The sequence below is a fragment of the Pholcus phalangioides genome, unplaced genomic scaffold, assembly GCF_987345545.1.
Source record: "Pholcus phalangioides strain wild (caught in Gottingen) unplaced genomic scaffold, Ppha-v1.0 ptg000003l_1, whole genome shotgun sequence".
NCBI lineage: Eukaryota > Metazoa > Arthropoda > Arachnida > Araneae > Pholcidae > Pholcus > Pholcus phalangioides.
The window spans coordinates 8,879,238-8,896,276 of NW_028301596.1; the positions used below are offsets into that span (position 1 = coordinate 8,879,238).

The 17,039-nt window shown below is 35.7% G+C and overlaps 2 protein-coding genes across 4 annotated transcripts in view; one reads left to right on the plus strand and one right to left on the minus strand.

Moving 5' to 3' along the window:
• The first annotated feature begins 2,900 nt into the window (after positions 1 to 2,900).
• On the plus strand, positions 2,901 to 10,039 carry Amacr (Alpha-methylacyl-CoA racemase). The gene is made up of 6 exons (XM_089243744.1): positions 2,901 to 3,182; positions 5,504 to 5,642; positions 8,369 to 8,512; positions 8,656 to 8,816; positions 8,912 to 9,107; positions 9,222 to 10,039. The coding sequence occupies exons 1-6, from the start codon at positions 3,075 to 3,077 to the stop codon at positions 9,611 to 9,613; spliced, it is 1,140 nt and encodes a 379-aa protein (XP_089099870.1). The 5' UTR covers positions 2,901 to 3,074; the 3' UTR covers positions 9,614 to 10,039.
• Positions 10,040 to 11,929: 1,890 nt separating this feature from the next.
• Positions 11,930 to 17,039, minus strand: part of LOC149088015 (uncharacterized) — a 517,816-nt gene continuing 512,706 nt past the window's right edge. For all 3 annotated transcript variants that reach the window (XM_089243788.1, XM_089243779.1, XM_089243797.1), the window contains exon 29: positions 11,930 to 15,379. In XM_089243788.1, coding sequence (XP_089099914.1) covers positions 15,359 to 15,379 — 21 coding nt within the window. In that variant the 3' untranslated portion in view covers positions 11,930 to 15,358. The remainder of the gene's footprint in view (positions 15,380 to 17,039) is intronic.

Here is a 17,039-nt window from a genome sequence, read left to right on the forward strand (position 1 = left end):
CATGGGTTGTGTCTGTGTGTGATTTATTTGAGATTTTGATTTCCTCGTATTTATGTTGTTCCCATTGATTTGTATGCACTTGGTCCAGCATGTATGTCCCATAAACGGAAGACAGGCTGGAACTTTCACAATCGCATCTGCTTTCAGAATATACGTTGATGAGCGAAATAACCGGTCCATCAGCTCCGATTTCAATTTGACTCATCTTCGCGGTTCTGGAGAAGGCCGAGGTGATTTGAAAAGCGATGTCGTCAGAAAATACCAAAGCACGCTGGGCCAAAGAACGCAAGGCCGTGTGGGAAATTTTGTTCATTCAATTATGTGGAGTCCAGCATAATTCAATGAACATATGAATGAATTGGTCATATTTCACCGGTAAAAGTACGATAGAAAAAATAGGAAAAAATCGAGCGTCTTCAAAAAAAAGGGGGGGGGGCACCGTGGGTAGAACTCGAAGAAATTAATTGTTGACTGGTGAAGACTCCCTATATACGTAACTTAATAGGATGATTGTGCATCCATTCAAAGAATATAAAACTTCCCAAGTTATAAATGAATCACACCATCGCTAAAGTCATTCGTGTCACTGCTGTAGCCGTAGGAACTATAAATATGGAAACAGTGAGTTTTATGGTGGAAAAGCTTTAACTTAAATTTGTGCCCGAGGTTACTTCTATTTACCGTACCAATCGGAAAGATTATAAAAGACATTTTCACGTTAGGTTGATGAAAGATACAGATCGATGATATGGACATAGCATAAATCTAATAATTAATTAAATAGCAATCTAGATACATTGACGCGGAATTAATCGAGATGACGGCTTCTGAAACTGGTCATATCCGCATGAAGATCGAGATGACGGCTTCTGAAACTGGTCATATCCGCATGAAGATCAAGATGAAGTAGGAGGCATACGTTCACCATGGCAACATATAGCGGATACGCCTCGTAAGTTTAAATCACCAAAGAATTACAGTCAACTCTTGGTTTAAGAACGTCGTGGTTTGCGAACAATTCGGTTTACGCACAACAAAATGATTCGGTTTAAAAACACACAAAACGGTCTATATCCCGTAAGGAGCATATTTCAGAAGTCTGAGATGACTTTGTTTGGCAGAATTAGGTTTAATAATTACAATTTCATCAGAGTACAATTCCCGCCACCAAATACAAATCCTTTTATACAGCCCTTATGGATCAGCAGGTGATTTCAAACTTTATGAAGCTCTGTAGAAGAACTTTTTTCAAAAGGGTTTTGCTATAACATCTGACAGAACTAACAGTCAGTGTAATTTCTCGAAACGTTATGTTATTATGCTGCATTGCCTAGTTCTTATTCACAAAGCTCGGCAGAAAGTGCCTTAAAGAACTGTCATTTTGACTTGAAGTATATTTTGCGGCCAGATACTATTGCACGCGGAGACTTTTGAGTGCTTTGACATTGAAATTATAGATGATACATATTTACAAAAGCAAACTTTTCCCTGGCATTATTTTCATTTTATCTCTCAAATTATGGTAATTTTTTGTGTCGGTTTAATGATTACTATCGGTAATGCCCAAGAGCTTTTGTAAAAGGTAAAACGCTGGAATGTGTCACGCTAGAAAACGTTGGAGTCCCAAGAACGGTTTAATCCATTATACATCGATTTCCGTGGGAAAAAATTACTTCGGTTTGTGGATAACTCGATTTAAGAAAGAATTCAGTTCTTAAACCGAGGGTTGACCGTATTACATTCGCAATGAAATACATGATAATACCGATTCTCCACATGTTGAAAACTTAATAGATGAAGCATCGCCTCTTTTCGTTATACGGCTCCAAAACAAAATTATCTGGTTTTGATTATTCACGGATTCTCCGTATTCGTGAAAAAAATAATTTTGTTCCGGAAAATTCTGGACGAATGATCACATTGATAATGGCTGAAATCAATTATAGTTATTTGGTTGCCAGGCTTCTAATGAGGCTTTTTGGATCACGTAATATTTCTCTCTTTCTTTGAGAGAGAGGCAAACCGTGTCCAAGGCAACCAACATGGCGACTTCCTCATGAAAGATTGAAAGCTTTGGCAGCTCATGAAAGATTGAGAGAGCAAAAAACAAAAAAAACGAAAATTAAAGAAATGTAGAAATGAAGTAGATTTACTACTTCATTTCTACATTCTATGGTGCTAAATATATATTTCGATTTTTTTTTATGTTCAAGTTATCTATCTGCCTGTCCAATTATATTAATCAATTGCTGCGGAATTATGCTATCGTAATTTATGAGAAATTAGTAATTTAAGAAAAAAAAAAACTTAACCTGTATGAGTTGATGCAGTTGTGAATATTCGAGTTGGATATCGTGCAATAACATATACTGTAAAGTTATACACTCGAAATCCGTAATAACGAACTCCAAGAGACCGGAGAAATCACTTCACTATAACGAACTTCCGTTATTAAGGAATTCCAGGTTTTTCCATTGTTCCTATGTAAACTTATCTGGGGGAATTAGAAAATTGTTCATTAGAACAAGATTTTTACTATAGCGGTATTCGTTAAAACGAGATTCGACTGTATGTTATTGCATGGATATCCAACTCGAAAATAGGTCCCGCTAATTATTTTATATTTAATTTTCTTGGCTTCGTATCTCTAAGCGAATTCAATTATTTCAAAAATGGAAAACTCAATTCAATTTCTAAAATGATTGATGTGGCGGAAATCTCCACTAAATATCCGTATTTCTGTAGTAAAGTCCTCAGTTTTAGATTGATTTCTATGGCGGGTCAACCCGTGCCTGTCCCTCAAAGTGATGCTGCTGATGATTATGACGTAGTTCAAAAGAGTCTTATTGCTAGAAATAGTTTTTTCAGCTTGGCAACACTTCTGAGAGATGACTAAAGCCGTCCAGACGTAAGCATTTATTTGTTTACTTCCTTGTTTATTCACTCACTTAATTCGTTTATTGGTTGATGACTTCCTTATTTTCAAGTGCAGACGACAGTAATTAATCAAGTCAAGACTTCCTCATCTTGCTCATACTAACGATATAATTGCTGGTAAAGAAGTTCAATTTTCCATGGCTCTGAAAGGCATAAAAGTGATCGAGCTAGCCGGACTCGCCCCGGCTCCATTTTGTGGCATGATTTTAAGCGATTTCGGGGCGAATGTCATAAAAATTGATAAGGTGAGTTCTTCCATGACCTTTTAAGACTTTCCTCAAATGATCGGTGATTTTCATTTCCTTGATTATACCAATAGGTTTATTGGTTGTTTTATCAAGTTTTATAAAACTTTTATAGTGTTATCCAGGCCTTATACTGAGAATATTTATTTACTCTGAAGAGCCAAAAAAACTTGCCCACCTGCCTAATATCATGTAGGGCCTCCGCGAGCCCGCAGAAGTGCCGCAACACGACGTGGCATGGACTCGACTAATGTCTGAAGTAGTGCTGGAGGTAATTGACACAATGAATCCTGTAGGGCTGTCCATAAATCCGTAGGAGTAAGAGGGGGTGGAGATCTCTTCTGAACAGCACGTTGCAAGGCATCCCAGATATGTTCTATAATGTTCATGTCTGGGGATTTTGGTGGCCAGCGGAAGTGTCTAAAGTCAGAAGAGTGTTCCTGGAGCCACTTTGTAGAAATTCTGGACGTGTGGGGTGTCGCATTGTCTTGCTGAAATTGTCCAAGTCCGTCGGAATGCACAATGGACATGAATGGGTGCAGGTGATCAGACAGGATGCTTACGCACCTGTCAGAGTCGTATCTAGACATATCAGGAGTCCCATATCACGCCAACTGCACACACCCCATACCGTCACAGAGCCTCCACCTGCTTGAACAGTCCCCTGTTGACATGTAGGGTCCATGGATTCATGAGGTTTGTCGGTGTTGTCGGGCCCAGGCGAGGCGTAAAGCTTTGTGTCGTGCAGTCATCAAGGGTACACGAGTGGGCCTTCGGCTCCTAAAGCCCATATCGATGATGTTTCTTTGAATGGTTCGCACGCTGACACTTGTTGATGGCCCAGCATTGAAATCTGCAGCAATTTGTGGAAGGGTTACACGTCTGTCACGTTTAATGATTCTTGCCAGTCGTGGTTGGATTTCTACAAAGGCATATATATTCAGGCCTTCAACAATACACTAGTAAATGACAATAAATCTACACCCCGATCACAACACTACGGCTTAAATTCATTTTGAGCGGGAATTCAAAGAAAATTTGAATAGACCAATCGGGTAGCACTATTCTGCAAGCGTCCAATCAGGACACTGCATTAGTATCTCACGCAGGCTCACGGCTTCATGCTGACCACTACGTTTGAAGTGAACAGACCTAATTTTTTCGCTGAGCAACTGAACATTAAGATTTGGTATTCAATTCAAGTGGGAAACTCAGTGAGTGTGACTAATGGTTTAAATATTTTTCCTGTGAAGACGACACCCATTGGTGTCAAAATGCATTAGGATTTTTGTATTTTCGTGCATTTTCCTTATTCGTTGGAGTCTTCTTAATATTGTTGGGCAAAGTCGATCAACTCTTCCATAAATTTCCCTATCAAAACATGTCCCTCCACACTAATGAACTCGTACACAAAATAATATTCAAGTGTGTATTGTTGCAATACATATATGGACGGACATTATGTCTCTGTATATTGTGAAATTGAAAAGTGTTGCTATTATTATTATAACTGACATATTCTGTGGAAGTAGAAGAAAAGTAACGTAATTATGATATATTCACATTAAATTTCCCCGTTAACATTTGTGCCCCACATTAAAGAACACTTCACGTACACTCATCAATTGTCCTAATTAATGCTATGTTATTATATGACCACGTTCAAAAATTAAACCCTCATTTTTGACCACTTAATTCCGTTTCCCAATGTCACGAGTAGTACCAAAAGATGGCGGAAAATTCAACAAATCCAACTTTAAAATTTCAAGGCATTCGAATCATAATTTCAGCTGAAATTCAAAATCTTGAGAATTCAAAATGAGAAAATTCAAATCCTCAAAAGATGAACCAGGGTGTGTGTACAGTCAAACCTTGTTAGTGCGTCACCCGGTTAACACGTCAATCCGCTTAATGGGTCACGTTTTGGAAGTCCCAATTGTCCTCATTCAGGCATTGGCACAGCTATGGCTTACTCCGTTTAACGACTCACTCCGCTTACTAAGACATATTTTTGCTCTCCCAAGAGTGACTCATTAACAAGGTTTGGCTGTATTTCCGAATTCCCCCCCCCCCCTCTCTCTCTCTTTCCACTGTCTTCCCTGTACTTAAATTCTGAAATTTATGATCACTAAATTTAATGAATAAGTCAACTAATGGAATTCAAATGACAATATAACATATACGGCTGAAAAAGCACCTAATCCTCCCTTCTCGCCAAGAAAGCAATAAAGGGACAACTACGCTTTACATTAGAGAGCTCGTTGAACAAATCTCTTATGCATAATTTTCATGCTGAAACAACATTTTTATTTTGATTACAGCCTGGAATACAATTTGCTCCGGATACTATGGCAAGAGGTAAGCGGTCCATAGCCATCAATTTACGCAAGCAGCAGGGAGCTGAGCTGTTCAAGAAATTATGTAAAACTGCGGATGTGCTGATCGAACCATATCGTGCTGGTATGTTCATTCCTTGACTAAAACTATTTTATTCAGATAGGTCTTTGACTGAGATTATGCTGTAAAAGTTTGATAAAATATCTTTAGTAAAACTTGAAAAAAAAACAATAAGCTTATTTCTAGTGCACTTATTGGTTTGTAATTTTCAAGTTTTATAAGAGAACTTTCTAAGTCTTTTATAGTGTAATTCTGGCTTTATACAAGGCATGAAAGCTACAACCAAGGATCATCTGGACTAGCCTACACCACAGCAGAAAATATATCGAGCTTTTATGTTTTTACACACATCCTGCAGACCCCTTATCAAGAATTTTACCATTTTTGTTACTAGTTGATTATCGGGACAACCATATGCACACTTTCACGTGATAGTCTATGTCTTTTAAATCATCCGACGATTCTAGATGCATTTGCAAAAAGTTGTGCAATGAAATAATTTAAACATCCATATTTCAAGACGTATTCAGAATAAATCAATGCTTTTTTGATGTCTGCTTGTAGATTTTGTTAAAGCAAATCTAATGATATCCCTCTGGTCTGTGCATGAGGCTTGCAGCCTGCTTTCGTAACAAAATTGTTTTACACCATGTCTTGAAAGGTTCGCAGTTCAAATAAAAACCAATGGTTTAATCCAATAGCCACTTTTAAGACAAATCCAATGATATCACTCTGGTTTCAATACCTCTTCTATTTTTAGCACCAGGCTTGCGGCCCTGCCTCTGTAACAAATTGTTTTAGGCTGTATCTCGAGAGGTTTGCAATGCATATAGACGACTTTATCATCTGTTAGCTATTCTATAGACAAATCTGATGATATCAGTTTAATTATGTCATCACCTATCACATGATTCAAGGCACAAAGAATGTATTCATGTTAAATTGCAGCCTCCTATATGACACAGCCTACTCCAGCTTTTTTTTTTAAGTAACATGATTTAGAGAGCTATCGATGGCATAGGTACCAATGCTTCAGATTTATCTGGAACCTTTCAATTTTCTCAGCCTTATTGAAATCTTGCAGTTGAAAACCAGACTCTTCCAATTTTACATATCTTTATAGATAAAATTCCTTAAGAAAATACCGTTTCAGACCTTGCGATTCCAGGCTGCCCATCTTTCCTCAGGGGAAAAATGTATGGGATATTAGGATTTCAAGTACGGGAAATCAACAATTGTTGCCATATACAATACAAAGTAAGCAAAGTTTCCAATTACTGCTAAAATTGCCCAAAAATCACCAATAGCAAGAAATGAAGAGCTAAATCACAGTGGATTGAAATATATATGACTTTTTTTTAAAAATAGAATTTATGACAAACGTGCAAGATACACCATGTTTATAGTCATTTTTGTTTATATGAGTTGGCAAATTAATATTAATCCTTGATTTCAGTGAAGAATGAAAAATTCATATAGGTTACTTTGAAAATACTGAAAAAAATAGGGCATTTTAATATATGGAGGCATACCCAAAAATAACTGTAATCGACTAACAGTAGGTGGGGCATCCGTAGTACACAGTTTTTCAGGAGGCCACACCTCCTGAACCAGTGTGCCAAGCGGCATTGTTTGGGAAAGTTGTATTTAGCATTTGTGATTTTTTTTCATTGAAGTTTCCTTTGTTTCTCGTTTTCAGTCGAGGCAGACTTGCATGAACAGCGTGCAGCAGCAAAGTTTTGCTTTCTGATCGGGCAAAAAAGCTGCAGAAACCATTTGGCTGTTGAAAACAGCTTATGGGATTGCTGCTATGAGTAAAACTCAAGTGTACAAGTATTTTTCCTATTTGGAAAAAAAGTGAAATGTCAATTGATGACCAACCACTCTCTGGACATCCCCAACTTCCCAAACAGATGAAAATGACAAAAAACTTTGTGACATTGTGCTTGAAGGTCAATGATGTATGAGAGAGGAAATTGAGGAGGTATATGGAGTGAGTAGTAACTCGATACAGTAAATTTTAACTGAAGATTTGAAGGGTCAGTGTATAGTTTGTGCCTCTGCTCTTGACTGATGATCAAAAACAGTCTTGCTTAGAAGCATGCCATGCTTTTAAAATCCATCCCCAAACAGACCCAGATTTTATTATCCAGAACAATTACTAATGACAAGATGCAGTGCTATGGCTATAATCCTGAAACCCAAACAGCAATCAAGCCAGTGGAAGACTTCATTGTTGCCTCAGCTGAAAAAAAAAAAAACTCGGCAAGTGAAGTGCTCATCTCATGTTAAAGGGGACTGTGTTCGATTCCAGACTAAGAGACTTTTATTTCCGAATTAACCTCCACATAGTATCTGGGAAAAAGGCCTTTCCTTCATAGATGAACACTATCTAGTTTCATCTTGTCAAAAACCTTTTCGGTTTGATTAAAATTATGATAGCATTCAAATTTACACCTAGAAAGGTCTATGTCAGTGGTGTTCAAAGTATATGTCATGGTTCCTAGAGACGTATCTAACTTTTGTCAGAGGTGTCAACAGGAGATGGTGTTATTGTTATATGTATGCCCACGGTGCACATTATGTCCTTCGAAGTGTTTTGGTTCTTGATTATTCTGAGGAGCCACAATTGAATGATAAGGCCAAGGGAGTGCCATTCGAAAAAATTTGAGAAACACTGGTTTATGTGAATTGCTGTTTTTTTGAATAGTGCTGAACCATATCCAATTATTCGTTCAAAATGTTTTTATTCACGTAACTATTACAGCATATGCTTTTGGCTTCTCTAGGAACCATGGAAAAACTGAAGCTTGATCCCCTAGTCTTGTGCGAGGAAAATCCCAGATTGATATATGCTAGATTAACTGGTTTTGGACAGCATGGACCATATTCAAAGATGGCGGGCCATGACATAAATTATATCGCCACATCAGGTAAATATTAGATATTATTGTTATCACACTTTAACTGAAACAATATTTGGCGTACCTATTCCCCACCCCTTATGCCACAGCTTGACTTTAAATCATTGAGCAAACTCCAATGAATATCTATTGTTTTTTAATTTGTTTAACAGGAATATTATCAAAATTTGGTCCTTATGGGCAGAAGCCGTCTTTTCCTATAAATTTACTCGCCGATTTTGCTGGTGGTGGCTTAATGTGTGCCTTAGGGATATGTGTGGCTCTTTTGGAACGTACACGTTCCGGAAAAGGACAAATCATTGATGCCAACATGGTATGTTGGTTTTTTTTTAAATCATTTTTATTTACATTACCGGCAAAATGTTTGTCATTTCCATAAGATAAAATTATGACCATTTCACATTATAGGTGGAAGGATCAGCTTATGTGGGCAGTTGGCTGTGGACATCACTTAATGTGGATTCAATACCACTGTGGAGCAACGAACGTGGTAGAAACTTACTAGATGGCGGTGCTCCGTTTTATCAGACATATAAAACTAAGGACGGGAAGTACATGGCGGTTGGGGCACTAGAGCCTCAGTTTTATGATCAGTTACTAAAATGTAAGTATCTGTGGTACAGTAGACACAATTCAAAGCTATAGTTGATAAATGTCAGTTTCTCTGTCCATCAAGTGTAACAAGACTGATTTATAAGAGTCATACGTTTCATTCAAGGTCTGGAGTTGGATCCTAGCACCCATTCGCAAATTGGAGATTGGGAACAAATGGAGAAAATCTTTACGAATATTTTTGCTTCCAAGACCCAAGAAGAATGGTGCAAAGTGTTTGATTTCAAAGACGCTTGCGTGACTCCGGTCGTTGAATTAGAAGACGCCCATACTCACAAACATAACGAAGCTAGAGAGTCGTTTAAGAAATGCAAGCGTTATTATGTTCCTCAGCCAGCGCCACAGCTGTCAAGGACTCCTGGTTATGCATCTACGGGAAAAGTTGAAGGAGGGCAACATACCATCGAGATCCTGAAAGAAGTAGGTTATGATGACTCTAGAATCGAGAAATTAGTGTCCGAAGGGGCAGTTGAAATCAAGCAAAAATCGCAGCTGTGAACTCATCGAAAACCTTCACTGGCTTTAAAAAAAATAATTCTTGCCTTATCGAATGTTTTGTAATTTTGGAATCGGTGCAATATTTTACATAAATGTGATAGTCCAACGAGGAAAATTGTTTTGGGAGGGCGCCCTCTATAACATATATATATATATATTTTTATGTTTATAATATGGTGTAATATTGGATGTTATTTTCTTGCAATGGCACCTGGTATATGCCCAGTGAGCACTTAATATATTTATGTACCACATAGAAATTTTAATTATCATTACTATTCGCCATGAGATGAAAAAGAAATTGAAGTATGCTTTTTTGTGAAGTTGTATAATTATATGGCAGTGTTTTTATGTATACAATATACATATATATGATCTCGTTTGATTTGTTGAGAATTTGGTTAAATACATATATTTTTTATATGATTTTCGTGCTTTTCTGATGTGTCGTTTGACTAGTCTCTTGCTAAATATGTTTTGAGTTGAAAATCAGGTTTTTATATTTTTCAAAATTACGAGTTAGGTTTTGGTTGCTGTCGTTAATTGATATGAATGCATTTTTTTTTTACTGGAGTACGTTTTTGGTTGTCATTAGCATCAAATTGATTTGAATAATCTGTACGGTTACACTGTTAGCTTGTGTCAAAAAATGGTCCCCATAGAGGTCGATTTGCTCATCGAATGTTACTCATGCATTTTAGAAGCAAATATAATAACCAAAATCCCACCAATCATCGTGCTGTTTTTAAACATACAATCAAAGCTCGTGTTTATGAACTTATACAGACGTGAAAAACTAGTTTGTGAAATCAAAATATCACAAGTGAGAAGGCAATTAAAGAATTGGTATATTTTTTTTTGGGACCAGCAGAATTAGTTTATAAAAACATGCAATTGTAAACGGGAGATTCATAAAACCAAGTGTTGACTGTATTAATACTTTTAATCAATTAGCATGGTGCAATGGTTTGCATATCATGCAGAATAACACTATTGCTGACAAGATCAAAATGTGGTATATAGTAGTCTGACATTGCATTGGCTTATGATTAATTTGACTTTCTTTCATATGAACCGTCATTTTCTGAAAAGCATTTCATGTCAAATTGAATAAGAGTCTAGACTATTATTAAACTTTTTCTTTTCATAATTTGGATTGCTTGTTAAAAATTAACATTGGCAAGTCAAATATTTTGCTACACTATCAATATTGTGATAGCCAAGCATTGTTAAGCAAGCAAGGTTTTAACCCCCCTCACAGATAGCATAGTACCATAATTTCATGCAGCTATGGTCCAAACACTTGTTTTCACTAAAACATCGATAATTGAAATGCTAACATCATCTAGTGAACTATTCAATTATTAAAGCAAAGAGCATAGATAGTGTAATATGGAGATGTGGTTAAGAGATGCTTGATCCGATACTTTCCTGCGAATCCGCTGTTAGTTGGGGTTATGCTTTTCACATAATCTTGTCAGCTGTTAACTTTCTGGGCTACAAGTTACTACAACAAGCTGTCCTGCGTTGATATTCTTTATTACAGGTAATTTGATATTTACACATGTTTAATATAAACAGTTTTACAGTAAAAAATATAGTAGAAAATTGTGTGTACATTGCTCTCAACTATAGTTCAAACATTTTTATGGACCACAAGCTGTTACGCGCGTGGATTTGGTAATCTGACGGAGCATGTCTGACAAAAGTCAGCGTACGCAACACCACCACTTGACTGGTTAATGTTTGGGTTGGTCCACGTTAGCTTGGATAATCCAAAATACTCAATCGTGAAACCTCCCTCTAATTCTTGTATCCTGAATAGACTTTTGCCACATAATCAGACCATGATATGCCGGATGTTAATTTTTTGCAAAAGCAAATTTAAATAATATAAACGTGTGAGCACACAGATATGCACAGTGATATGTTTACTCCTCTCCGCTCAAAGAAAAACATTGGATTATGGAGTCTACTATAAACAAATCGCAATCAGCTCAAAGTCACAATTGGAACTTATCAATTATTATTTCAAGAACTGCCAAGGAAGAAAAATATATAACGCCACACACACAAAAGAAAGCCACAACAACCAAATATTACTTATATATAATTAAAAAATTGTTTTTATTATTAATTCCCACAAAAGTGTTACAGAGTTAAACATATGATGATGACTTTTCAAATATAATTAAACTGTTGCTTGTGGTTCTGTTGTTTTTTTAAATTAAAGGAACACCTTTTAATGGCACTGAAACACCACAAATAAGGAAAACGAGAAACTCTCTTAAATTAAAATTAACTAGGGGGAAAATATGTTGTTAAGTTTATTTCTGTACAAGTGCAGAAGTACATTTACATGAGTGGCATCTCTAAAACAGTGTTACTCATTCTCTGTTAAGTTCAGGATTGTCTCGCCCGTTAGCAACATAAGCTTTATGTAGGTGCTTCTATATATAAGTATAGATTATTCATTTTGACGGCATAACTGTACAATAAGTATATATATCTCAGTGATATTTCTCAAACATAATACTGGCTTAAAAACTTATATACGAGTACATATTCTGTAATAGACGTGACTCAAACCACAGTCTAAGTATCTAATGTGATACTTAATCCTTAAAAAAAAACAACAACATGCATTCGACTGGAAATAATTAACCAGCAAATCATGTTAGTCAAGATGCCTCTATATTGCTCTAGTTCTTAAAGCGATAACATAGCCATATATTCTTCATGCAACCTTGCCTGTGTATGTTACATCCTCTGATTCAACCATACTATAATGTATGCTAATGACATGAAACGACCATGGTCTTGGTGAATTTACGCAACCCACATGCAACTATTACATATAGTCTTCGTAATCTTATTTTTCCGTCCATGCATGTTAATCTAAATAAACCACAGTGAAGCCAGGATTATGCCTGAATGATACAGTGACAAATGTGTACGATATTCAAAATTGATTATAATGAAAATATAATTCATACTTCTATAAACAAATTCAATTTCGACACAAAATAAAGCTCACAATATAATTGAGTTACATACCATCCATGCATAAGATATCGACAGACGTGCAGGCATAGAAATGTGTAAAAAAAATTTCCACACATTATATTTACATATATATTGCCACTTTAACAATTAAAAACTTTGCACTAGTTGGAGTCATTAAACGCTGTTGATATTTCATCTGCCGATACCTTATACTAGTTATTCATGCTATGCGATATCTTCAGAGAGAATAACCAACTTTTAATACCCTAATACAATATTAACCCTAGAATACCAACTCTATGCCTCAGAAACGTAGAGGTATAGGCAGTTAACATGCAGTTTTTATCAGCTTTTTTTAGTTAGTATTCTAGGATTAAGAGACATGTACATTACTTAAGTACCATCAAACTTGATTTGTAACGAAACTTGCTGGCCCAAAACCATAGGATGTTCGCTTATTAGATCGGATCTAACAGACAAACTTTCCAGTTCCTTGAAGTTCATTGTAATGAGGTTTGGCTGTATTTTATGAGAAATAATTTTGATGTGGAGGAGAGCAAATATCGAGAGAACATAGCATAAAAATGTTCATGAAGCACAAGGATAACCAGATCCTTATCATATCGTAACTTTGAAACAAAATTTCTCAGCCATAGAAATAAATATTTATAAAAAATAGACTATATCTTTAGAATTGTTTCAATTAACTCTATTGCGTTACTTCATTTTCTTCCCGATATTTACAACAAGCATCAGGTAAAACAGAAAATAGATTTTAAACTTAAAAAAATAAAATTAAATGACAAAGTTAAATGATAAATCATATTGAAAGGATGACGAGAAATAAAATTTCCAGATCACTTATTTACATTTACTTATACGATATATAGCTTGTGATGTAATTCTAAATCTCTTTTTAAATTTATGTACATGGGTGCGGGAAGATGTTTTTATACATGCCTAAAACAGCTATACAATATTAGTTTGAAGCTTTATGAGACCCTATGAATGTTAGTGAAACACCAATGATAATCAAGCAAAGCAGAACTCGTTATCACTTAAGAAAAAACTTTGAAATGATAGAACTGTAGATATTTATAGCAGTATGAAGGCAGATCTACTACTACGTTCAAAACGCTTCAAGACTTATTTTATTGCGAAATAATTTAATACAGATAGAACGTGATTATTTGGCATTTCTATTGAACTAACTACTCTGTGCAATTATGAATTTTTGCTAATGTTCATACAAAGATGTAAATGTGGATTGCAAGCCTTTGGGCCTTCGTTGCTGCACTTCTTTGCAATCTCAGAACTGTTGCCCATAAAGCAAATTCTTTATCCAAGGAAAAAGTCACATGGGGCAAGAACAGGAGGAGATTACCCTGGTTGTAGAAGTATTAGAATGTGATGTTTTGATAGGTAATCCGACACCAGGAGGGACATTTTAGCCGGCGCATTGTCATGATAGACCACCCACGACATGACCTTCCAAAGATCTGGTCGTTTATGTCTCACCGAAGCATGCAGAAGTTTAGGGACTCGTAGGTCGCTCCTGGTGCCAGATTACCTGTCAAAACATCACATTCTGATACTTTCATAACCAGCTTATTCCCTTGATCCTGATCCGTGACTTTTCCTGTGGATAAAGAATTTGCCTAAAGGTCAACGATTCTCAGGTTCTAAAGAAGAGCAGTGACAGAGGGATTGGAGGATGTAACAGCAAAAGGTTTGCAATCTGCATCTACATATTTGTATGAACAATAGCAAAAATTTATAATTTGCACAAGGTGTTACTTCGAAGGGAACACCAAATAAACAGGATCTATCTTATTCATTCTTCCGTAATAAAATAAGTCTCAGAACTTTTTGAACCTAGTAATATTTTAAAATGTCACATACATAAATACTAAAACATATTTTCTCATATTAAAAACAAAAAAAACAATCATCAACATGAATTAACTGCAAACGAACAAACTGGTACGATTAGTCGTAAAACTTATTGCACGATAATAGAACATTACATTGTAAACATCACACACTATTCTATTTTTTTTTTATAAATCACACACATAATCTGTTCCATGAGATGCCACTTGTAATCATACACAAATATATATTAATTTAAGAAAATTATATTCGACGAAATATTATATTCCATCCGATAATAAATCTCTGGTTAGAAGATAAACACACATTTTGATTTACAACGTTTTCATCAAGACATTCAGAAAAAAAAAAACAAGCTTTAATGAATCGTTACAAAACATGTTTTCATCAAGAGGTAGAAAAAGACTGTTTTCATACATTTAAAAAAAAAAGGCAAACTCGCCTTCGGGAAAACAAAAAACCTTTGAGGCACATTAACACCATTAAGATGTCCTTCCATTTTCATATATATGGCTATCAAGCGATTTTATAACATAAGTTACAGAAAAAAAAAAAAAGAAACAACCTAACTATATCGTGAAAAAAAAATTCTTGGTTAAACTTCATAAAAAAATTTCGAGGGAAAAATAATGTGATTATTATAATCAATTTTTTTCCATATATATTTATTATATGTTATATATATGGCACACTAACGTTTGTACATCCATTAACTTTTCCACCGAATCCCTTTGTCTTCGCTGTTGATATTCAACAGTATATATCTTATAAACTTGTTAAATATACATCGGGAATACAGAAATGTACACTGGTGCAGTTCGCATTTAATAACTTATGTTATCAGCTTCACATGGACGTCGTTATACTCTGAAAAGAGATTAGAAAATAAATAAGTCATCCAATGGCATTATTGTGAAACAAAATGAAGTGAATTTTATTAAATAGTAAAAATGAGCCAGCATTTCACTCTTACTGTGACATTTCAACCTCTTCCGGAGGGGGAAGGACGTAAAGAACATACATTCAATGTATATATATGTATATATATACATTTTATATATACACACATTTGGCTACAAGCAGAATATTCCAAAATCTGCAACATACGTCACAGAACAAGCAGTGTTACTGAAGAACAACAATCTGGAAGAATTTTAAGAAAAGTGCACAAAACACTATTATGGAAATTTTTCCAGTTAGCCGAAGGCTCTGTGCAGAACAATGCAAAACATTCTGCTTTGGGGTACATTTGTGTGCATTTATATATATACATATTTTTTTAAGCCGGGCGAGCCACCCCCCAAATGACAGGCCTGTGAAAAAAATGCATTACAACATATTTTAGGGATGTTTTTACTTTGTTCAGAAATGTCAGCTTGGGTATCCACAAATATTTAATTACAATGCATATCATTTATCAACAAAATATTATTTTATTCTGATTTGCTTAATTCTGATCGCTCAGTAATTAATACTAAAATTCATATAAGTCTATCAGAAATGTATCTTTTGAATTATTCAGTGATCCTAAGCCTTGCTTTTTCCCAGCATACGGGGATGGTTCATTCCCAAAGATGTTCATTCAAAAACATGTTGTCCCTCGAATTTTACAGGATGCTGGAGATTATATATATATATGAAATGCACTGAATATGATCTGTATCAATATTACTTCAAATTTTAAAATGCCCTGTATTGCAATACCAGACGAGCCAACTTTTGGAATCCAGAAATCCGGAGATTCTCCGGGGGGGAGGGGGGTCGACACTCATAGACTCGATCAAAAAAAAATTCACAAAAATAATTTTCAATTTTTGTTGTTTTAATCAATTAAGAAAAAGTTCCATCCGCGCCCCCCCTCCAAGGCAGGTTCTGCATCGCCTCTGAGCAGAATACAATTCCATGTCAGTCTTTCCATGTAGAATAGAGAAATCACATCTACATACTGTTCATAAAACATAAGTGTTTCCTTTCGTGGATGCTATCAGTGATTGATAATCTTGGGTATAAGAACTCTTAAAAGCTTCATATTTCGCTTCATATAGCTTAAAGTTTTATATTTTCTTTTTGAAGACATGTTTAATCAGAGGAAACAATAAAAAAAACTTCAAAATACAAAGCTGTTGACGAAAAAACTTGTGTTTACCGCACGGCGGTTAATGGAATACAATAACGATTATACAAGAATTTCAGCAACCAAGGTCAGGCCCCCTGATAAATTATTGCAGATAAACTCTACATAAACAGTCATGTCTTTGCCAGTTGCTTAAATGCGGTCACCAAGACTTTTTTACGGCTGCTCGACGGAAATGACCACGACTGTCCTCTGTGGGTGTTTTCCCTAATGACAACGGTAGTCACTGACGCCACGACAACGTGAAAGCTCGCGTAAAATTTAATTTTCTGCCAAAATCCAGAGAAATTTTAACAAATCCAGAGAGCAGGAGGTAGGGTGACAAATCCGGAGTCTCCCGCCTAAATCCGGAGAGGTGGCAGGTCTGCAATACACTTAATGCCAACCATGATA

Excerpts from the sequence above, each read along its gene's own strand:
- Amacr (XM_089243744.1), top strand. The coding sequence starts at position 3,075 with ATGGCTCTGAAAGGCATAAAAGTGATCGAGCTAGCCGGACTCGCCCCG. Across the intron at positions 8,513-8,655 it reads AAATTATATCGCCACATCAG|GAATATTATCAAAATTTGGT; the intron begins GTAAATATTAGA and ends TTTGTTTAACAG. Across the intron at positions 9,108-9,221 it reads TTATGATCAGTTACTAAAAT|GTCTGGAGTTGGATCCTAGC; the intron begins GTAAGTATCTGT and ends GTTTCATTCAAG.